Source organism: Pygocentrus nattereri, chromosome 25 (assembly GCF_015220715.1).
Source record: "Pygocentrus nattereri isolate fPygNat1 chromosome 25, fPygNat1.pri, whole genome shotgun sequence".
Classification (NCBI taxonomy): domain Eukaryota; kingdom Metazoa; phylum Chordata; class Actinopteri; order Characiformes; family Serrasalmidae; genus Pygocentrus; species Pygocentrus nattereri.
The window spans coordinates 4,620,221-4,634,295 of record NC_051235.1 but is presented as its reverse complement, the minus strand read 5'-3'; the positions used below and the strand labels follow the sequence as shown (position 1 = coordinate 4,634,295).

The following is a 14,075-nucleotide window of genomic DNA, read 5'->3' as shown; positions in this document are numbered from 1 at the left end:
AGGCTGGTCACGTATGATCCAGGTCGACGGTCATATGTCAGGACAGATGTAGGTCCTCTCTGTAAACACAGATAACGCTCTTACCAAACACTGATACTACTGACCACACGAACAGACGAAGAACACTGCCCGATGTAAACAACTTTAAGTGCGATCAACACAAATAAAGCAACCAGGCAGGTTATTTCCTAATAATAATAACCTTTTCAGTAATGTTAACTCAGACACTGCATGCGGTCTTCATAACGTTCATATTCCATAAGCTCCATTCAGAAGCTGGGCGTCATGTGAGGCTGTAGCTCTTCTCTCCAGTCTAATAGACGGTGACGTCATTTTAAACCCTTATAATAAAAGAAGCTGAACTTTGTTTTTCAGCTTTAAATTGTGAGTGTGTAGTGATGTGTGGAGATCATAAACACAGGTTCTGTTAATCTGAGGGGCTTTTACACAATAATTGCATTAGTAAAATAGAAATTTGCATTTATTTCACGCAGTTATTGAATAATTATGTAAATTCAGACGGACAAACCAAAATAAACCCTGGAGAATAAGAGGTTAAGATGTAAGGCCTACCAACCATGGAAGGCATTAAAGGGATTCAAACACATGGTGTGATTAACAGGCTTATGATTATCAGGAGGACGAAGAAAACAAACTTTGAGGTGTCACCCAATCTTTGCTTAAATAAAGAGAGGAGTAAATAATGGTTTGGTAAAAGTGAAAGCGAAGAGTTTATCCATCTCTGAATATCTTAAACACCCTCAAAGGTCTCCTGCTGGCTCTCACGCCCATATATACAAGCAATGATCACAAATTAGGCAAGCAGTTTAAAAAAAACTGACTGCTTGATACAGACTTGGCCTCTTAGTCTCCAGGGTTTATTCTGGTTTGTCCGTCTGAATTTACATAATTATTCAATAACTGTGTGAAATAAACGCAAATTTCTATTTTACTTATGCAATTATTTTGTAAAAGTTCCCCTCAGATTAACAGAACCTGTGTTTTATGATCTCCACATATCACTATATGCTTACAATTCACTGCTGAAAGCCAAAAAATCTCCGCCGCTCTTTGTGTTGTTCTCTAAAAGTGATCTTTCCAGAGCAGATCACTGAAGAGACACCGTCTGTTTATAGTTTAGAGCCCAGATTTGGGGAAAAACGGCTCGACTTTCAGTAGAAAAACAAAGTTCAGCTTCTTTTATTATAAGGGTTTAAAATGACATCACCGTCTATTAGACTGGAGAGAAGAGCTACAGCCTCACACGACGCCCAGCTTCTGAATGGAGCTTATGGAATATGAACGTTATGAAGAACATGACCGAGTGCGGTTTGGACCCACCGGTGGTCTTGAGGAGCTGAAGGGAAAGTAAGTGTAATCATTTCAGCAGAGGCAGGAACCTTTCTGTGATTTTATTTGGGGGAAGTGGGAAAAGAGCTTTGAGACACATTTACAGCTTTAGCTGGTTAGTCAACAGTCGCTAAACACTGCATGCTTTAAAAAACAATAAGGTCACGTTGCAGGTCGACGTCCTCTCCGATTAACACAACGTCTTTCTTAAATAGGTGGGCTGTTGTGGGTCCAGTTCTGACTAATAAAGCTTCAGAGCTTTCTCACTGTCCCGGATCCGAGTCCGAGTCGCTGTAGTCCGCTACTAGAGACACCCCAGTGCAGAGTTTGGTGCTGCTGTCCACCACTGGAGCCTTGTCCTTTATGATCTCCGCTGCGTTTGCTGTATTAATGTCCTGTCTCTCCTCTAAGGACAGCGTTGAAGGGGAGTTGCCGTGTATGTGCTGGTTCTCTAGGTGGGCTTGTTCATGGGTGGCTGCGTTTGGGCTTGAAGCTGGCTGGGGGAGGGAGTCGTTTAAGCTGGAAATAAAAGACTGTGTCTGGCTGGGGCTGCTGGATGCTGTGCTGCCCCCATCTGACCTCCTGCGGACTAGGCTTATTGGGCTGGGTGGTGGGCAGCTTAGTGCTTTCGAAACAGCAGCATCTCTGCCCTGCTGACCAAGCTTCTGCAGCAGACTGCCCAAAGCGCCCCCTGATGGCGTGGAAGAACCAAACCAGGAGCGAGACGAGATCTGCTGCCTCTTAGACTGCTGCCTGTCCTCATATGCTGAGAAAGCGAGGGAGAAAAGAGGGGGTGGGGGGGGGGGGGGGGTGGAAAAAGAGTAGTTAAAGAGACTTTGCAACTCCATACACCAGAATCAGAGAGCACAAAATGGCAAAAACATAAACGATAACTATTCTAACATAAATAGAAAGGCAGCAGGAACTCAAATAACCAACCAAAATCTCTGAGGAACGTTTCCAACACCTTGTTGAAAGTCTGACATGAAGAATTAAAGCAGTTCTGAAAGCAAAAGGGGGTCCAACCTTTTACTAGCAAGGGGTACCTAATAAAGTGGCCAGTGTATACCCTGATACAGCTTACACTCCTAACATACTATTACCTATAAAAAGGGACAGTACCAGGGGTGATAGTGGGAAAAATTCCTGAGCCTGAACTTTTTTTCTCTGCTCGGGAGGTGAGCAGGGTGGGGGTGCTATGTATGTGACACACTTAAGACATAACTTGTTGGCCCCTGGGTGCAGATATACGTCTCTGTATAACCCTGATCTTCATTACTGTCAAAGAATTTCTGCTTTTGAATTCGTCCCTTCAATGATAGATTGTGTTGAATTTTGTTGAAATACATGAACAACATTCAGACATGAGATAAACAAACCCAATATAAGCCTATATTTCAGAAGCTTCTGCAGATTACCAGAACTCTTGGGACTAGCAGGCCTGTTCAGGAATCCATACCTTATTGCTTCTATAGCATAGGAGACTACAGATGCTACAGCCATACCAAGAACGGTCAGCAGGTGGCAATAACAATACTCCAAAGTAAACTAGGAATTGATTAGTAGCGTAACCATTGACTAAATGACATGAACAAGGACACACTCGTTTCTTTTAAAAATATAATAGCAAACTATGCACCATTTATTTTAAATATTTTGAAACAGTTACAGTGCAACAAACTCATAAATAATACCACAGCCGTAAAATTACTATTCAGTTCCATTTTCCCCTTAATATAGGCTTAATATAGTTGTGTTCCATGGCTGAGTTTATACGTTTCGCGTTGACAGTGGGAAAAAATTCGCACGTGTATTTCCCGGGATTTCCTACTGAATCTATCAGTTTGTTTGGTCAAAGCAAGTCCCGCCCCCCTGTTTCTGACTGGCTTAATGGCTAGTAGGCGAGGCCTTGGTGTTGGTTACAGTGAAACCTGCGCATGTCAGATCAAGAGAAGCGTCAGATCCTATGGTCAGATCACTAGGCCAGGGGTCAGCAACCCGCATGCGGCTCTTTGATCCCTCTGATGCGGCTCAGCTTTTGAAGATAATTCATTTAATTAACGTATATTATTTTTGAGACTTAAAAAAATGTTCGGGCGGAATTTCACAAACGGCCGGTATTTAGTTTCGGTTCGCTTGACTGACATGTCGGCGTCGTACTCCATACTCATGCTTCAGAATGCTGCAGTTTTCAGTCATACTGGGTATTAGCTTCACAGCTAAATCACAGGCCGGGCGAACACCACGTGACTTTTAAAGTCTTAACAGATTCCTAAAACGAAGGGCATCACAAACGTAACATCACTTTGTCGCGGAACATCTTGTCTTTTTGTCATGAGGGCGCTCAGACTAGACGACAAGGCATAGAGAGAGTTTACCGCATAAGTTTGGGCTACAAATAAGAGCTCAAACTCCCAGACCTCCTCAGATCACACTACACAAATAAAGCTAAACTTACTGGACTGGAGCTGCTTGTGCCTCAATAAACAGTGAAAGCAAAAACTGGGGATTAATACGAGGTTGAGAAGCGCTGATATACACCAGTCGGGCAGAACGTTCGGACCACCTCCTTGTTTCTGTGCTCACTGTCCATCTTATCAGCTCCACTTACTGTATAGCTGATACTCTGTTTCCCTGTTCTTCAGTGGTCAGGACCCCATGGACCCTCACAGAGCAGGTACCAAACGTGTGACGTTATCGGAGAAGCTCTGATCGCTTCAGACTGTGAGAATATGTCACGCGGGGCAAATCGGGGTCAAAATCGGGCAAATAAATATCATGTAGCGTTGGCCCAGCCTTAGCTGGACGATTAAACTCAGGATAAAGGGAAAATGGACCTAAAAACTCATTACCTGATGAATTAGAAGTGACTCAACTGATAATTACATGAAAAAAAATCATAATAACTTACAGTCAGGGCTCTGAAAGGTAAGCAGAGAGGCGAGTTTTTTGTCCTCCTCTTTCTCCGGTAACAGAGGGATGGCTAGACCTGTCCTCTTCCTCACAGCACTGTCTTTCTCCTCCTCTTCAGCCATCACTTTCTTTTCATCCTGTATTCAATGGAAACGTATAAACGAAAACGAAAGCCATTTAGCAGTGAGAGGACTGTGGGAAAGTGTCTTATCTTCATCAGAACAGACCGACTGAGACGAGGGAAACACTGGTTTAAGCAAACTGATGCACTTATTCAAGACATCCCATTCCGCCAAATGTTATGTCAAACGTTGCGTTTGCCTGAGAGACGTGCTACGAGGTTTGGCAACACTGATTACTGACTGAATATTAATAAAATACATGAGTCATTATCTGCAATGGCTAGAGCAGCGTATCTATACAGCGCTTCTGTGGGAACATTCATGTAGATATATACGCATACGTAACGTAATTCTGTCCCAAACTGAAAAAACGACAAAAACGGAGATTTGAGGTTTTGTTCTTACAGCAGTGATATAGTCCTTCATAGCTCAGGCCAGTACAGCTATACTTTAGAATTACACACCGATCGGGCAGAACGTTCTGACCACCTCCTCGTTTCTACACTCATCTTATCAGCTCCACTTACTAGCTGGTCTTTGTAGTTCTACAGTTACAGACTGTAGTCCATCTGTTTCTCTGATACTCTGTTACCCTGTTCTTCAGTGCTCAGGACCCCCATGGACCCTCACAGAGCAGGTACTATTTGGGTGGTGGGTCATTCTCAGCACTGCAGTAACATTGACGTGGTGGTGGTGGTGTGTTAGTGTGTGTTGTGCTGGTACAGGTGGATCAGACAGAGCAGTGCTGCTGGTGTTGTCCACTCACTGTCCACTCTGTTAGACACTCCTACCTTGTGGGTCCACCTTGTAGATGTAAAGTCAGAGACGACAGCTCATCTGCTGCTGCACAGTTTGTGCTGGTCATCCTCTGGTCCTTCATCAGTGGTCACAGGACGGTGCTGGCTGGACGTTTTTGGTTGGTGGACGATTCTCAGTCCAACACTGAGGTGTTTAAAAACTCCAGCAGCACTGCTGTGTCTGATCCACTCATACCAGCACAACACACACTAAAACACCACCACCACGTCAGTGTCACTGCAGTGCTGAGAATGACCCACCACTCAAACAGTACCTGCTCTGTGAGGGTCCATGGGGGTCCTGACCACTGAAGAACAGGGTATCAGAGAAACAGATGGACTACAGTCTGTAACTGTAGAACTACAGAGTGCAGCTATACAGTCAGTGGAGCTGATCAAGTGGACAGGGAGCGCAGAAACAAGGAAGAGGTCAGAATGTCCTGCCTGACCCTTGTAGGTGATGGCAGGATATCATGATCATTACCAATGCAGCTGCACTGATACATTATTCGAGCATCATTAGTTACAGGTGTTCTCAAAAAGTACCCCCCACCTGAGGTATAAGAGGCAGCCCTGGCAGGCAGTGGTCCACGGACGCTTACTGCACATACCCTGAACTTCCTGCGGAGCGCGCTGTTGAGCTGAAAGTCATCCTTCCATCCAGCTTGGTGATCCTGCAGCTCGGACAGGGAGGGAATTGCTACACGCAGCTTCTCTTTGTCTTTTCCACCGTGATCCAGCTTATACATAGCATCTGTCTCCAGCTTCTCCTTCTCACTGTGCTCTGGGAGGAAGAGGAGGGAACACCACATCAGGGAAAACAGAACCACTCGGGGAAGGAGAACATTACTGAAAGCATCCAGTACAGTAGCACTGAGAGTACATGGGCATTTCTGTATTGTACCAGTGGTGAGAATCTGTTCATTGTCAGCCATGTCCCATCTCTCCTCTTTCCTCCTTGCTCCACTCACGATGACGTAGTCACAGGTGGCTGGGTCTGTCTGCATCTCAATGTGGTTCACACACAGGTGGCACTTCATTCTAAACCTAGAGTTACAGGCACAAACAGGTTAACGTGTTATTTCTCCACTACAACAGAACAGAAACACTGTAACACCAGTCTTTTGATATACAGGGTGATTCCAAAAGATTCACCCAACGTTATTTCACCTGTAGATCATAACAGACCAATGCAGTGAATTTACAAGTGCTCAGTCTGAACCTCCTCCAGCTGTACAGACAACATCAGCGCCGTGGTCAAATTCATCCCATACTGGATTGAGCATGTATGGGTCAATGTACTCACGGCTCAGTGAGATCTCGGAGATCATCCAGTGTTGTTGGAAGTGGCACATAAACAGAATCCTTAGCATACCCCCATAAAAAAGTCACACAGCGTGAGATCTGGTGATGCTGGTGACCGTTGGTATCACGCTGAGCTGTTGGAGCTTCACTGCCATAGTGACGGTCAGAAACTATGGCCCCCTCTTGCAACTGGATTGTGATTGGTTCCTAGACGCCTCACGGTTGTAAAAATATGGTGCTTTGAAATTGGATGAATCTTTTTAAATCACCCTGTGTGACATTCGCCTTCAAAGACTCATAACAATTCTGAACGTACAACAGACATAGTAGCCTAATTCTTAGTACACTGTACTTTCATCTTGGTTTATGCTGGTTTTCCTTGAGTTTTCTCAGAGGGAGATACGGCGGCTGCTTTATGTGGCGGTTGAGAACCTCTGAAGTATATTATAGTGATTATAGTGAGAACTAGAGAAATATTTCACTGCAAACGGGCAGCTGAGACCGTAAAACGAGTGTTTTGACGTCTGGGTCCAACACTGCAAACATGATAGCGGCTCTTATTTGCGTGTTTTACATGCAGCACGTCTCCACGCTCCGCTGTTCAGGCGCACCTTTTCGCCTTTCTCCCCAAACTTTCAGCTCTCTGATTGGCTGCTGTTTCTCTGTTTTATTTTCTTTTCATTGGGGAAAGTCTTAAAAAGAACATGGAAGAAAACACAAAATTCACACGATCAGTTAGCACCTCAATTACGGCGATCTAAGGACAGCTCCTCCTCGGCTGCTTTACTTTCAATGACTTTTACGTACTTTTATATACCTACATACCCATAAATACACACGAACACATATACACAACCTTCTTTTTCTGATCTATGCTTTTAGTTTGGTAAACATATTTTGATAATACCATCCATATCAATAATCGGAGAGAGAGGTAAAGCTTAAAGGAGCACACAGTAAGTGTGATTTTGTTTGTATCTGCCAGCCTGTGCTAGTACATTAGCACATACTGAGACATAATTACAGCCAGTATCTTAGGATGGACATAAAATGTTGTGGCTCCCAAGGTGGATCGATTTTTGCGGAAAGGACAAAACGGCTCTTCTTAACGTTTTGGTTGACGACCCCTGGCTTAGTGAATGTCCCGATTCCTGATAGTTTTTCTTGCTCTATCTTTGGCTGCTGCTCATACAACATGCTAAACGAGCGATCGTCACAAATGCACACTGCAATCTGTCTCCAAAACAGGGTGGGGGGGTTTTAAACGACCTCAAAATGTGCCTATGACTGAAAAATCTGGCATTGTTCAACAGAAGGCTGTAATGATCTACGTCTACTCTAACGTGTCTCAGGTTACCTGTATATTGGCGTAGTGTAGTAATTCCCCACTTTCTTCTTTTCAGCATTATATCGGACCCCTAAAAAGTCAAGACACAGTGCGAGATGAGCCACACGGGGTGAAAATGTGGGTACGGATGTGTGAAGAATCCCTCCTGTTTACATACGAAGCCCCGGAAGCTTACCCATGCCTATGTGATTCTTACAGCCGTCACACCAGATGTTATACGGCATCTCGAACCTGTAGGTACAAGACACAGACACGGTCATCTGCAAGGACTCGAGCAAACGTGGATGAGCGTTCCACACAATTTTTATGGGCACATATTCAACCTCACTCCCTTCTGGGCAAAGAGCTCCGTATCTTACCTGGTGCTACTGGTTTTGTTATTAATATACCTTTTTTGCACCGTTTTCCAGGGTCACTGTTTATGAGCTAGAACCACGGACACGTACAGAATGGCAGACGAATGCTTGTGTTTTTGGACTGTTCCAAACGCGACCTCCCAACCCCTCACAGGAGACGTCTGACGGAACGGTGAGAAAATTCCAACTACCGCCAACTGACAGCATTCCGATGACGTCACAATCGCGCTGCCACTACTTTGGTTGGCAACTTCCAAGTTGTGCTGTGGCCCATAGATACACATACCCGGACATCCGCCATGTTGGAGAGGTCAAGATCGGAGTGTGAACAGATTCACTTGTATTAAGAGGCGAAGAGTCTCAGGATTAAATCAGCCACAACGTCCTTATTACTTTATTGATTTTCACCTAATCTGTTTAGTTCTAATCCTAAGACTCAGATTAATCTGGGCTGCCCTGCTGCTCTCGGTAGCTTCTATATCTTTAATAACTGATGGTGATAATTATCCGTCTGGACCAGCAGGACAGTATTCAGTCTGCACCTGACGTCACTGAATAATCTGCTTTACACTTTTCCCTCACAGAGCAAAGCTCCAAATGTGGACACTTTATCATGCAGTACGGTAATAATAAGCCAATATTTATAAGGTGGTAAAGTACGCTGCTTGGTCAGCTGCTAAACAGCCAGCATAGTTACAGAATTTCATTATAGCAGGGGTGCTTAGCTCCAGCCCTACAGGGCCAGTGTCCAGCACCGTCCAGCACCGCTTGGTTCTTCTCTGCTCAAACACACCCATTTAACCTGGAAATTAACAGGTATGTGTAATCAGGTGTGTTGAAGCAGGCAAATCACCATCCTGTGCTGGACACCGGCCCTCCAGGACTAGAGTTGTGCACCCCTGCACTATAGTCTGTGTGCTTTCAGCTCAACTCCTACTTTTAGCTTTTAATGTTATGGATAAGCCACTGTAAAAGGTGTCAGAATAGGCCTTAGCACCTTTTTTGACAAAGACCTCACGAGCTGTGACGTCCCTAGAGAGTCACTGATCTAAACAGAGGTTTGGGAACCAGCCTCGTGACCGGAAGGTCGCTGGTTCGATCCCCAGAGCCGACGGCACATGACTGAGGTGTCCTTGAGCAAGACACCTAACCCCCAACTGCTCCCTGGGCGCTGTGGATTGGGCTGCCCACCGCTCCAGGCAATTGTGCTTACTGCCCCCTAGTGTGTGTGTGCTCACTATGTGGTGTTTCACTTTCCGGACGGGTTAAATGCGGAGGTGAAATTTCCCCGTTGTGGGACTAATAAGGGTCTCTTAATTAAACACTGTGCTTTTGGGGTTGCCTGATCATTTAAGCTGAGTGCCCCTTGGTGGACCTGCCATCAACACTGAAGCCTGGCATTTGCTGCAGACTTATTTTCTTTGCGCAGTAATTTTTTAAAAATATAATAAGCTATAACTTGTCTAGCTAAAGCTAAAGCTTCAGCTTCAGCTTCAAGGCTCTCCAGATGCCATTCATTACGCCATATGTAACCATATGGGACACCAAAATATTCGCATGCACAAACGTGTGGACCACTGTTCTGGGTGAATGTGGGACCGGGGCTGACACCTGACAGGGAATCTGCACGTACCTGATGATGAGGATGCCCTGCGAGAGCTTCCTGGCTCTCTCCCGCAGCGGGTGAGTGTTCCAGTACCCATTGATGGAGCCATGCTGTAGAGCAAAACAGGCAGACAGCAAATTACAGATCACATCGGGGCTGATCTCAGATCTCTAGTCTTCATGCTCGTACACCGAACAACCTGAAAGATTTCTGCCAAAGGCCGTCCTCACCTTAGCAGGGTCAAAATCTGGGGGGTAGTACTTGTTGACTCCTTTTCTCTCTCCCTAAAGAAGGCAAACGTTAACGTTAGGCAAATATTACACGCTGCAAGACACAACCACTACAATGACAACAAAAGTGACGAACCATGTTGCCGGTTGAAGTTCAGCTTTCTCTCACGACGCTTCCACGTATGACACCTGGAAGGAACAAGCGAGAAAATACAAAGCAAAAATGACGTCTTCAATAACAAACGGATGCCAAGTTTGGAAGTTAACAGACAAATGTTAGTAACTTAAGTGGTTTTTAAGAGCATTTATCTTTGTAGGTTACTGTCAATTACTTCTATAATAAACTGAGTGACTCAGACAAGAGAGCAGAACTGTTCTAGGTCTAGTATTAGATCCTCTAGAACTGGTCCAGATCTTATATTTTTCTCATACTTCCATTGTTCGCCCCCACTTTATACATCAAAAACAGCGGATGCGTTTACACGCACTCTGTAATCCGATCGCATTCGGATTCCTGCAGTTATCCGATTACTCAAAACCGTCAGGTAAGGTCTAGAAATCACATTAAGAAATCAGATAAAAGAGGCTGGATTTTAGCTCAGTAAGCTCAGTAACTCTGATTTCTTTCGGGTTTCTCAGTTCATGCATGTGCGAAAACAGGCTGCAGCACCGGAAATAAGCCACCAGCACTGCAGCAAGACGGCAGCGGGACACTTTTGGAGCTGAAACCAACTAAAACCACATTTCCAAAAAAGTTGGGACGCTGTGCAGAATGTAAACAAAAATGAACCGCAATGATGCGCAAATCATGTAAACCATATTTTTAAAGGAAAATACTACAGACAATCACTTTTTCACACAGGGCCCTGTAGGTAGACTTCCTTTTCCCTTAATAATAAAGACCTTTTATTTATAAACTGCATTGTGGGTTTAGTTGTGTGATCTTTGTCTAATGTTTAAATTTGTTAGGTGATCTGAAACATTTAAGTGCGACAAACATGCAAAAGAATAAGAATTCAGGAAGGGGGCAAACACTTTTTCACACCACTGCATCATTGCATTTTGTTTTTATTTACCTTTTGCACAGCGTCTGATTTTCTGTATGTAAACACACTGTGATTCACTTCTACTCATTTCCAACCTTTCTTTACCCCACAAGCTGATTTGTTAACGTATTTTCTTATTATTATTAATAATAATAAGGCATCTATAGTTTTCCTGTCGGGCTTCTTTGTTCTCCAGCTCTCACCCCCACATGAAGAAGCGCAGCAGCGTAAAACTTTGGGAGAGTCTGTTCAACATAAATGATGAACTAACCTAACTTTGTGTAAATAGAGCTCAATATAGAAATATGTCCACATATGCAGTCGAGACTGACGCGGCTTTTTTCTGAATTTCTACAAACACCATTTCATTTTATAGTAAATGAGTTTGGGCTGGTTTATGTTTATGAACAGACGCCTACAGATCAACATAGTAAAGGAGCTCATCTGTGATCCTGAGTTTAAAGCCAGTTTTTATTCAACTTAAACTTGGAACTAAGTTGTAAATAAATCTGAAACTGAAACTTTGCTTGTGTGTAAAAAGTGATTTCAGAGCCACTCGGTTCTCCCTGATGGAAACTGTTTACCTTCAGTGTTTTGTGCTTCTGATCATTTTAATAGACGTCAGTGTCACTAATTAATGAGGTTCTATTAAAAGACTGGTTTACCAAGAGAGACGCTGGAGGACTTTCACCTGAAATGAGTTCATGAAGCCAGTCTGGTTATAAAAATGATAACAGGACATCAGAGCCAGAATTCCTCTTTTAGTACTTTTACTTTATACTTAAGAACATTTGAAGGGAAATACTTTAGTACTTTTACTCAAGTGGAGGTCTAAAGGGAGGAACTTCTACTTTACTGGAGTAGTATTTCACCTTGGGGGTCTCGACTTTAACTCAGGTACAGGGTTTGAGCTCTTCGACCACCGCTGGCAGATGTTACTGGAGGTGTAAGTGCTGCACCATTTAAGGTGGAACGGTGGAATTTGAACGCTATAGCGGGTCAGAGAAACCCAGAAAGCTGTCGAGACGAAAGCGGAACCGCCTGCGGGACTAAAACACAGGAATGTCCGGCGCCAAGTCCGTTTTTCAGTAAGAGGAGCGACGACATCAACACGAGCCTCTCACCTGCGCCTCGCGCAGCAGCGGCGAGCCGAACACCACGGCGGCCTCTCCGCCTCGCTGTCCGCGGAGACTCGGGCTTCGGTGTGAGGTACAAAACTCAGCGCTGCTGAATCGGAGAAACACTCGAACAGCACCGAACCCACCACGGTACCGAGTCCGGAGTCCGGAGCCCGGAGCGCAGCCTCCACCGCCTGCTTACTGCGTCGGTGTTTCGTCGACGCTGGCCGCCCGTTCGCACAGCGCCCCCTCAGGAGCGGAGGCCACGCTGCGTGAGTGAGCGAGTGTACGAGTGAGCGAGTTAGTGAGTGAATGAGTGAGTTAGCGAGTGAATGAGTGAGTGAGTGAGCGAGTGAATAAATGAGTGAGTGAGTAAGTGAGTGAATGAGTGAGTGAGTGAGTGAGCGAATGAGTGAGTGAGCGAGTGAATAAATGAGTGAGTGAGTAAGTGAGTGAATGAGTTAGTGAGTGAATGAGTGAGTGAGTAAGTGAGTGAGTGAGTGAGCGAGTGAATAAATGAGTGAGTGAGTAAATGATCTTTTAGGCGGTGGGACGGACGTCCAGCTTATGCGTCTCAGAGCACGACGTCTTCCTCTCGGTCTTCTTTAATAAGGACGTGTGAAGGACGTTTTCCTGAGTCTGACGTCATTTTAAAGCAGTTAAAAACACAAGCACTGCTCACTGCTGCTCATCTCACTCTGACTGGACTCACGTGATGCTGGTTGTCATGGTAACTTCTACACTAAGCGGATCTCCATGCATTTTGGATCTGGTTACTTGTAGTGAGCATGAAAACAGAGATTTTCTATCAGTAGAGTGGATAAATACACCTCAGTCTTAATCTATAATCAGAATATATTCGATCGGATTGGAGTGTAAACACAGACAGTGAAAGGTCATGACTGGATGGATCAGTTTTGTCTGAATAGTTTATCTCCTGCTAGTTAATGATTAGGTCCTTGATCTGACTGGACTAAAACTGGACGTCATGCACTGCTATATAACGAGAAAACAGCCTTATAGACACAGTCCAGCAGGACGATACGGTGCTGTTCAGATCAGAATGTTGTGCGCACTTCATATATCTAACCTTTAAATTGTCTCCCTCTATTAGAGCTGATGTGGCGGTCCGGCGGGAGGGGAAGCCCTCTAAGAAGGAGGATCACCGTTTGGCACACAGGTGGAGTGAAAATACCCTCTTATTATTTGTGACCTGGAACGCATTCGCTCGGAATAGATGTGCCATGTCTACCAATTGAGATAACACGGCGTGGGCCAACACATAGGCATTTTCCTTCTGCCCATCACTTTCTGATGGAACGTCTCTGGAATTCATCTCACGAAAGTGTGTCCAGGTGGTCGGCCTGGAAGTCAGGATTCCACAGGCCTTTTTTCCAACACTTGATGAATTTGTATTAAAAAAGTTGTAGGCAAATTCCAAGATTAAAAACATTGGTCTCACACCTGTTGTCTTAAGCCCTGTTGGGGCTGGATTAGTTTTACCAGGGGAGGTGCTGTGATTCGGGTGGTGATCAGATCTTTGACTTTAAGCCAAAATGATCCAGCATGGCTGTTGTTTTTACAAGGAGAATTCCGGAGCGAATAACCTTCTACAGTAACGCAATAACAAAACTGGGTAATAGGAAGTTTTTGTGACCTGAACCAGTGGTTCCAAAACGCACTTCGTCATATCCTTCGTAACTTCATATTTGTCATTACGTTCATATTCCATAAGCTCCATTCAGAAGCTGGGCGTCGTGTGATGCTGTAGCTCTTCTCTCCAGTCTAATAGACGGTGACGTCATTTTAAACCCTTATAATAAAAGAAGCTGAACTTTGTTTTTCTACTGAAAGTCGACCCGTTTTTCCCCAAATCTGGGCTCT

The 14,075-nt window shown here is 44.6% G+C and overlaps 1 protein-coding gene across 2 annotated transcripts; it reads right to left on the bottom strand.

Annotated features, from left to right (window-relative positions):
• Positions 1–1,397: 1,397 nt before the first annotated feature.
• ccdc130 (coiled-coil domain containing 130) lies at positions 1,398–12,411 on the bottom strand. 2 transcript variants are annotated; one of them, XM_017724195.2, is made up of 10 exons: positions 12,198–12,411; positions 10,164–10,216; positions 10,028–10,081; positions 9,825–9,907; positions 8,011–8,066; positions 7,845–7,905; positions 6,087–6,229; positions 5,794–5,966; positions 4,262–4,400; positions 1,398–2,116 (listed from the first exon to the last, which is right to left on the bottom strand). In XM_017724195.2, exons 2-10 carry the CDS (start codon positions 10,164–10,166, stop codon positions 1,614–1,616), a joined length of 1,215 nt encoding a protein of 404 aa, XP_017579684.1. In that variant the 5' UTR covers positions 10,167–10,216; positions 12,198–12,411; the 3' UTR covers positions 1,398–1,613. The 2 variants fall into 2 exon arrangements, with proteins under 2 accessions (XP_017579684.1, XP_017579685.1); XM_017724196.2 differs by lacking the exon at positions 12,198–12,411 and adding an exon at positions 11,946–12,182.
• Positions 12,412–14,075: the final 1,664 nt, after the last annotated feature.

Coding starts and splice junctions, on each gene's coding strand:
- ccdc130 (XM_017724195.2), bottom strand. Junction 8,067..9,824: donor CAGGGCATCCTCATCATCAG/GTACGTGCAGAT, acceptor TTGTACCTACAG/GTTCGAGATGCCGTATAACA. Junction 2,117..4,261: donor TACCTTTCAGAGCCCTGACT/GTAAGTTATTAT, acceptor TCGCTTTCTCAG/CATATGAGGACAGGCAGCAG.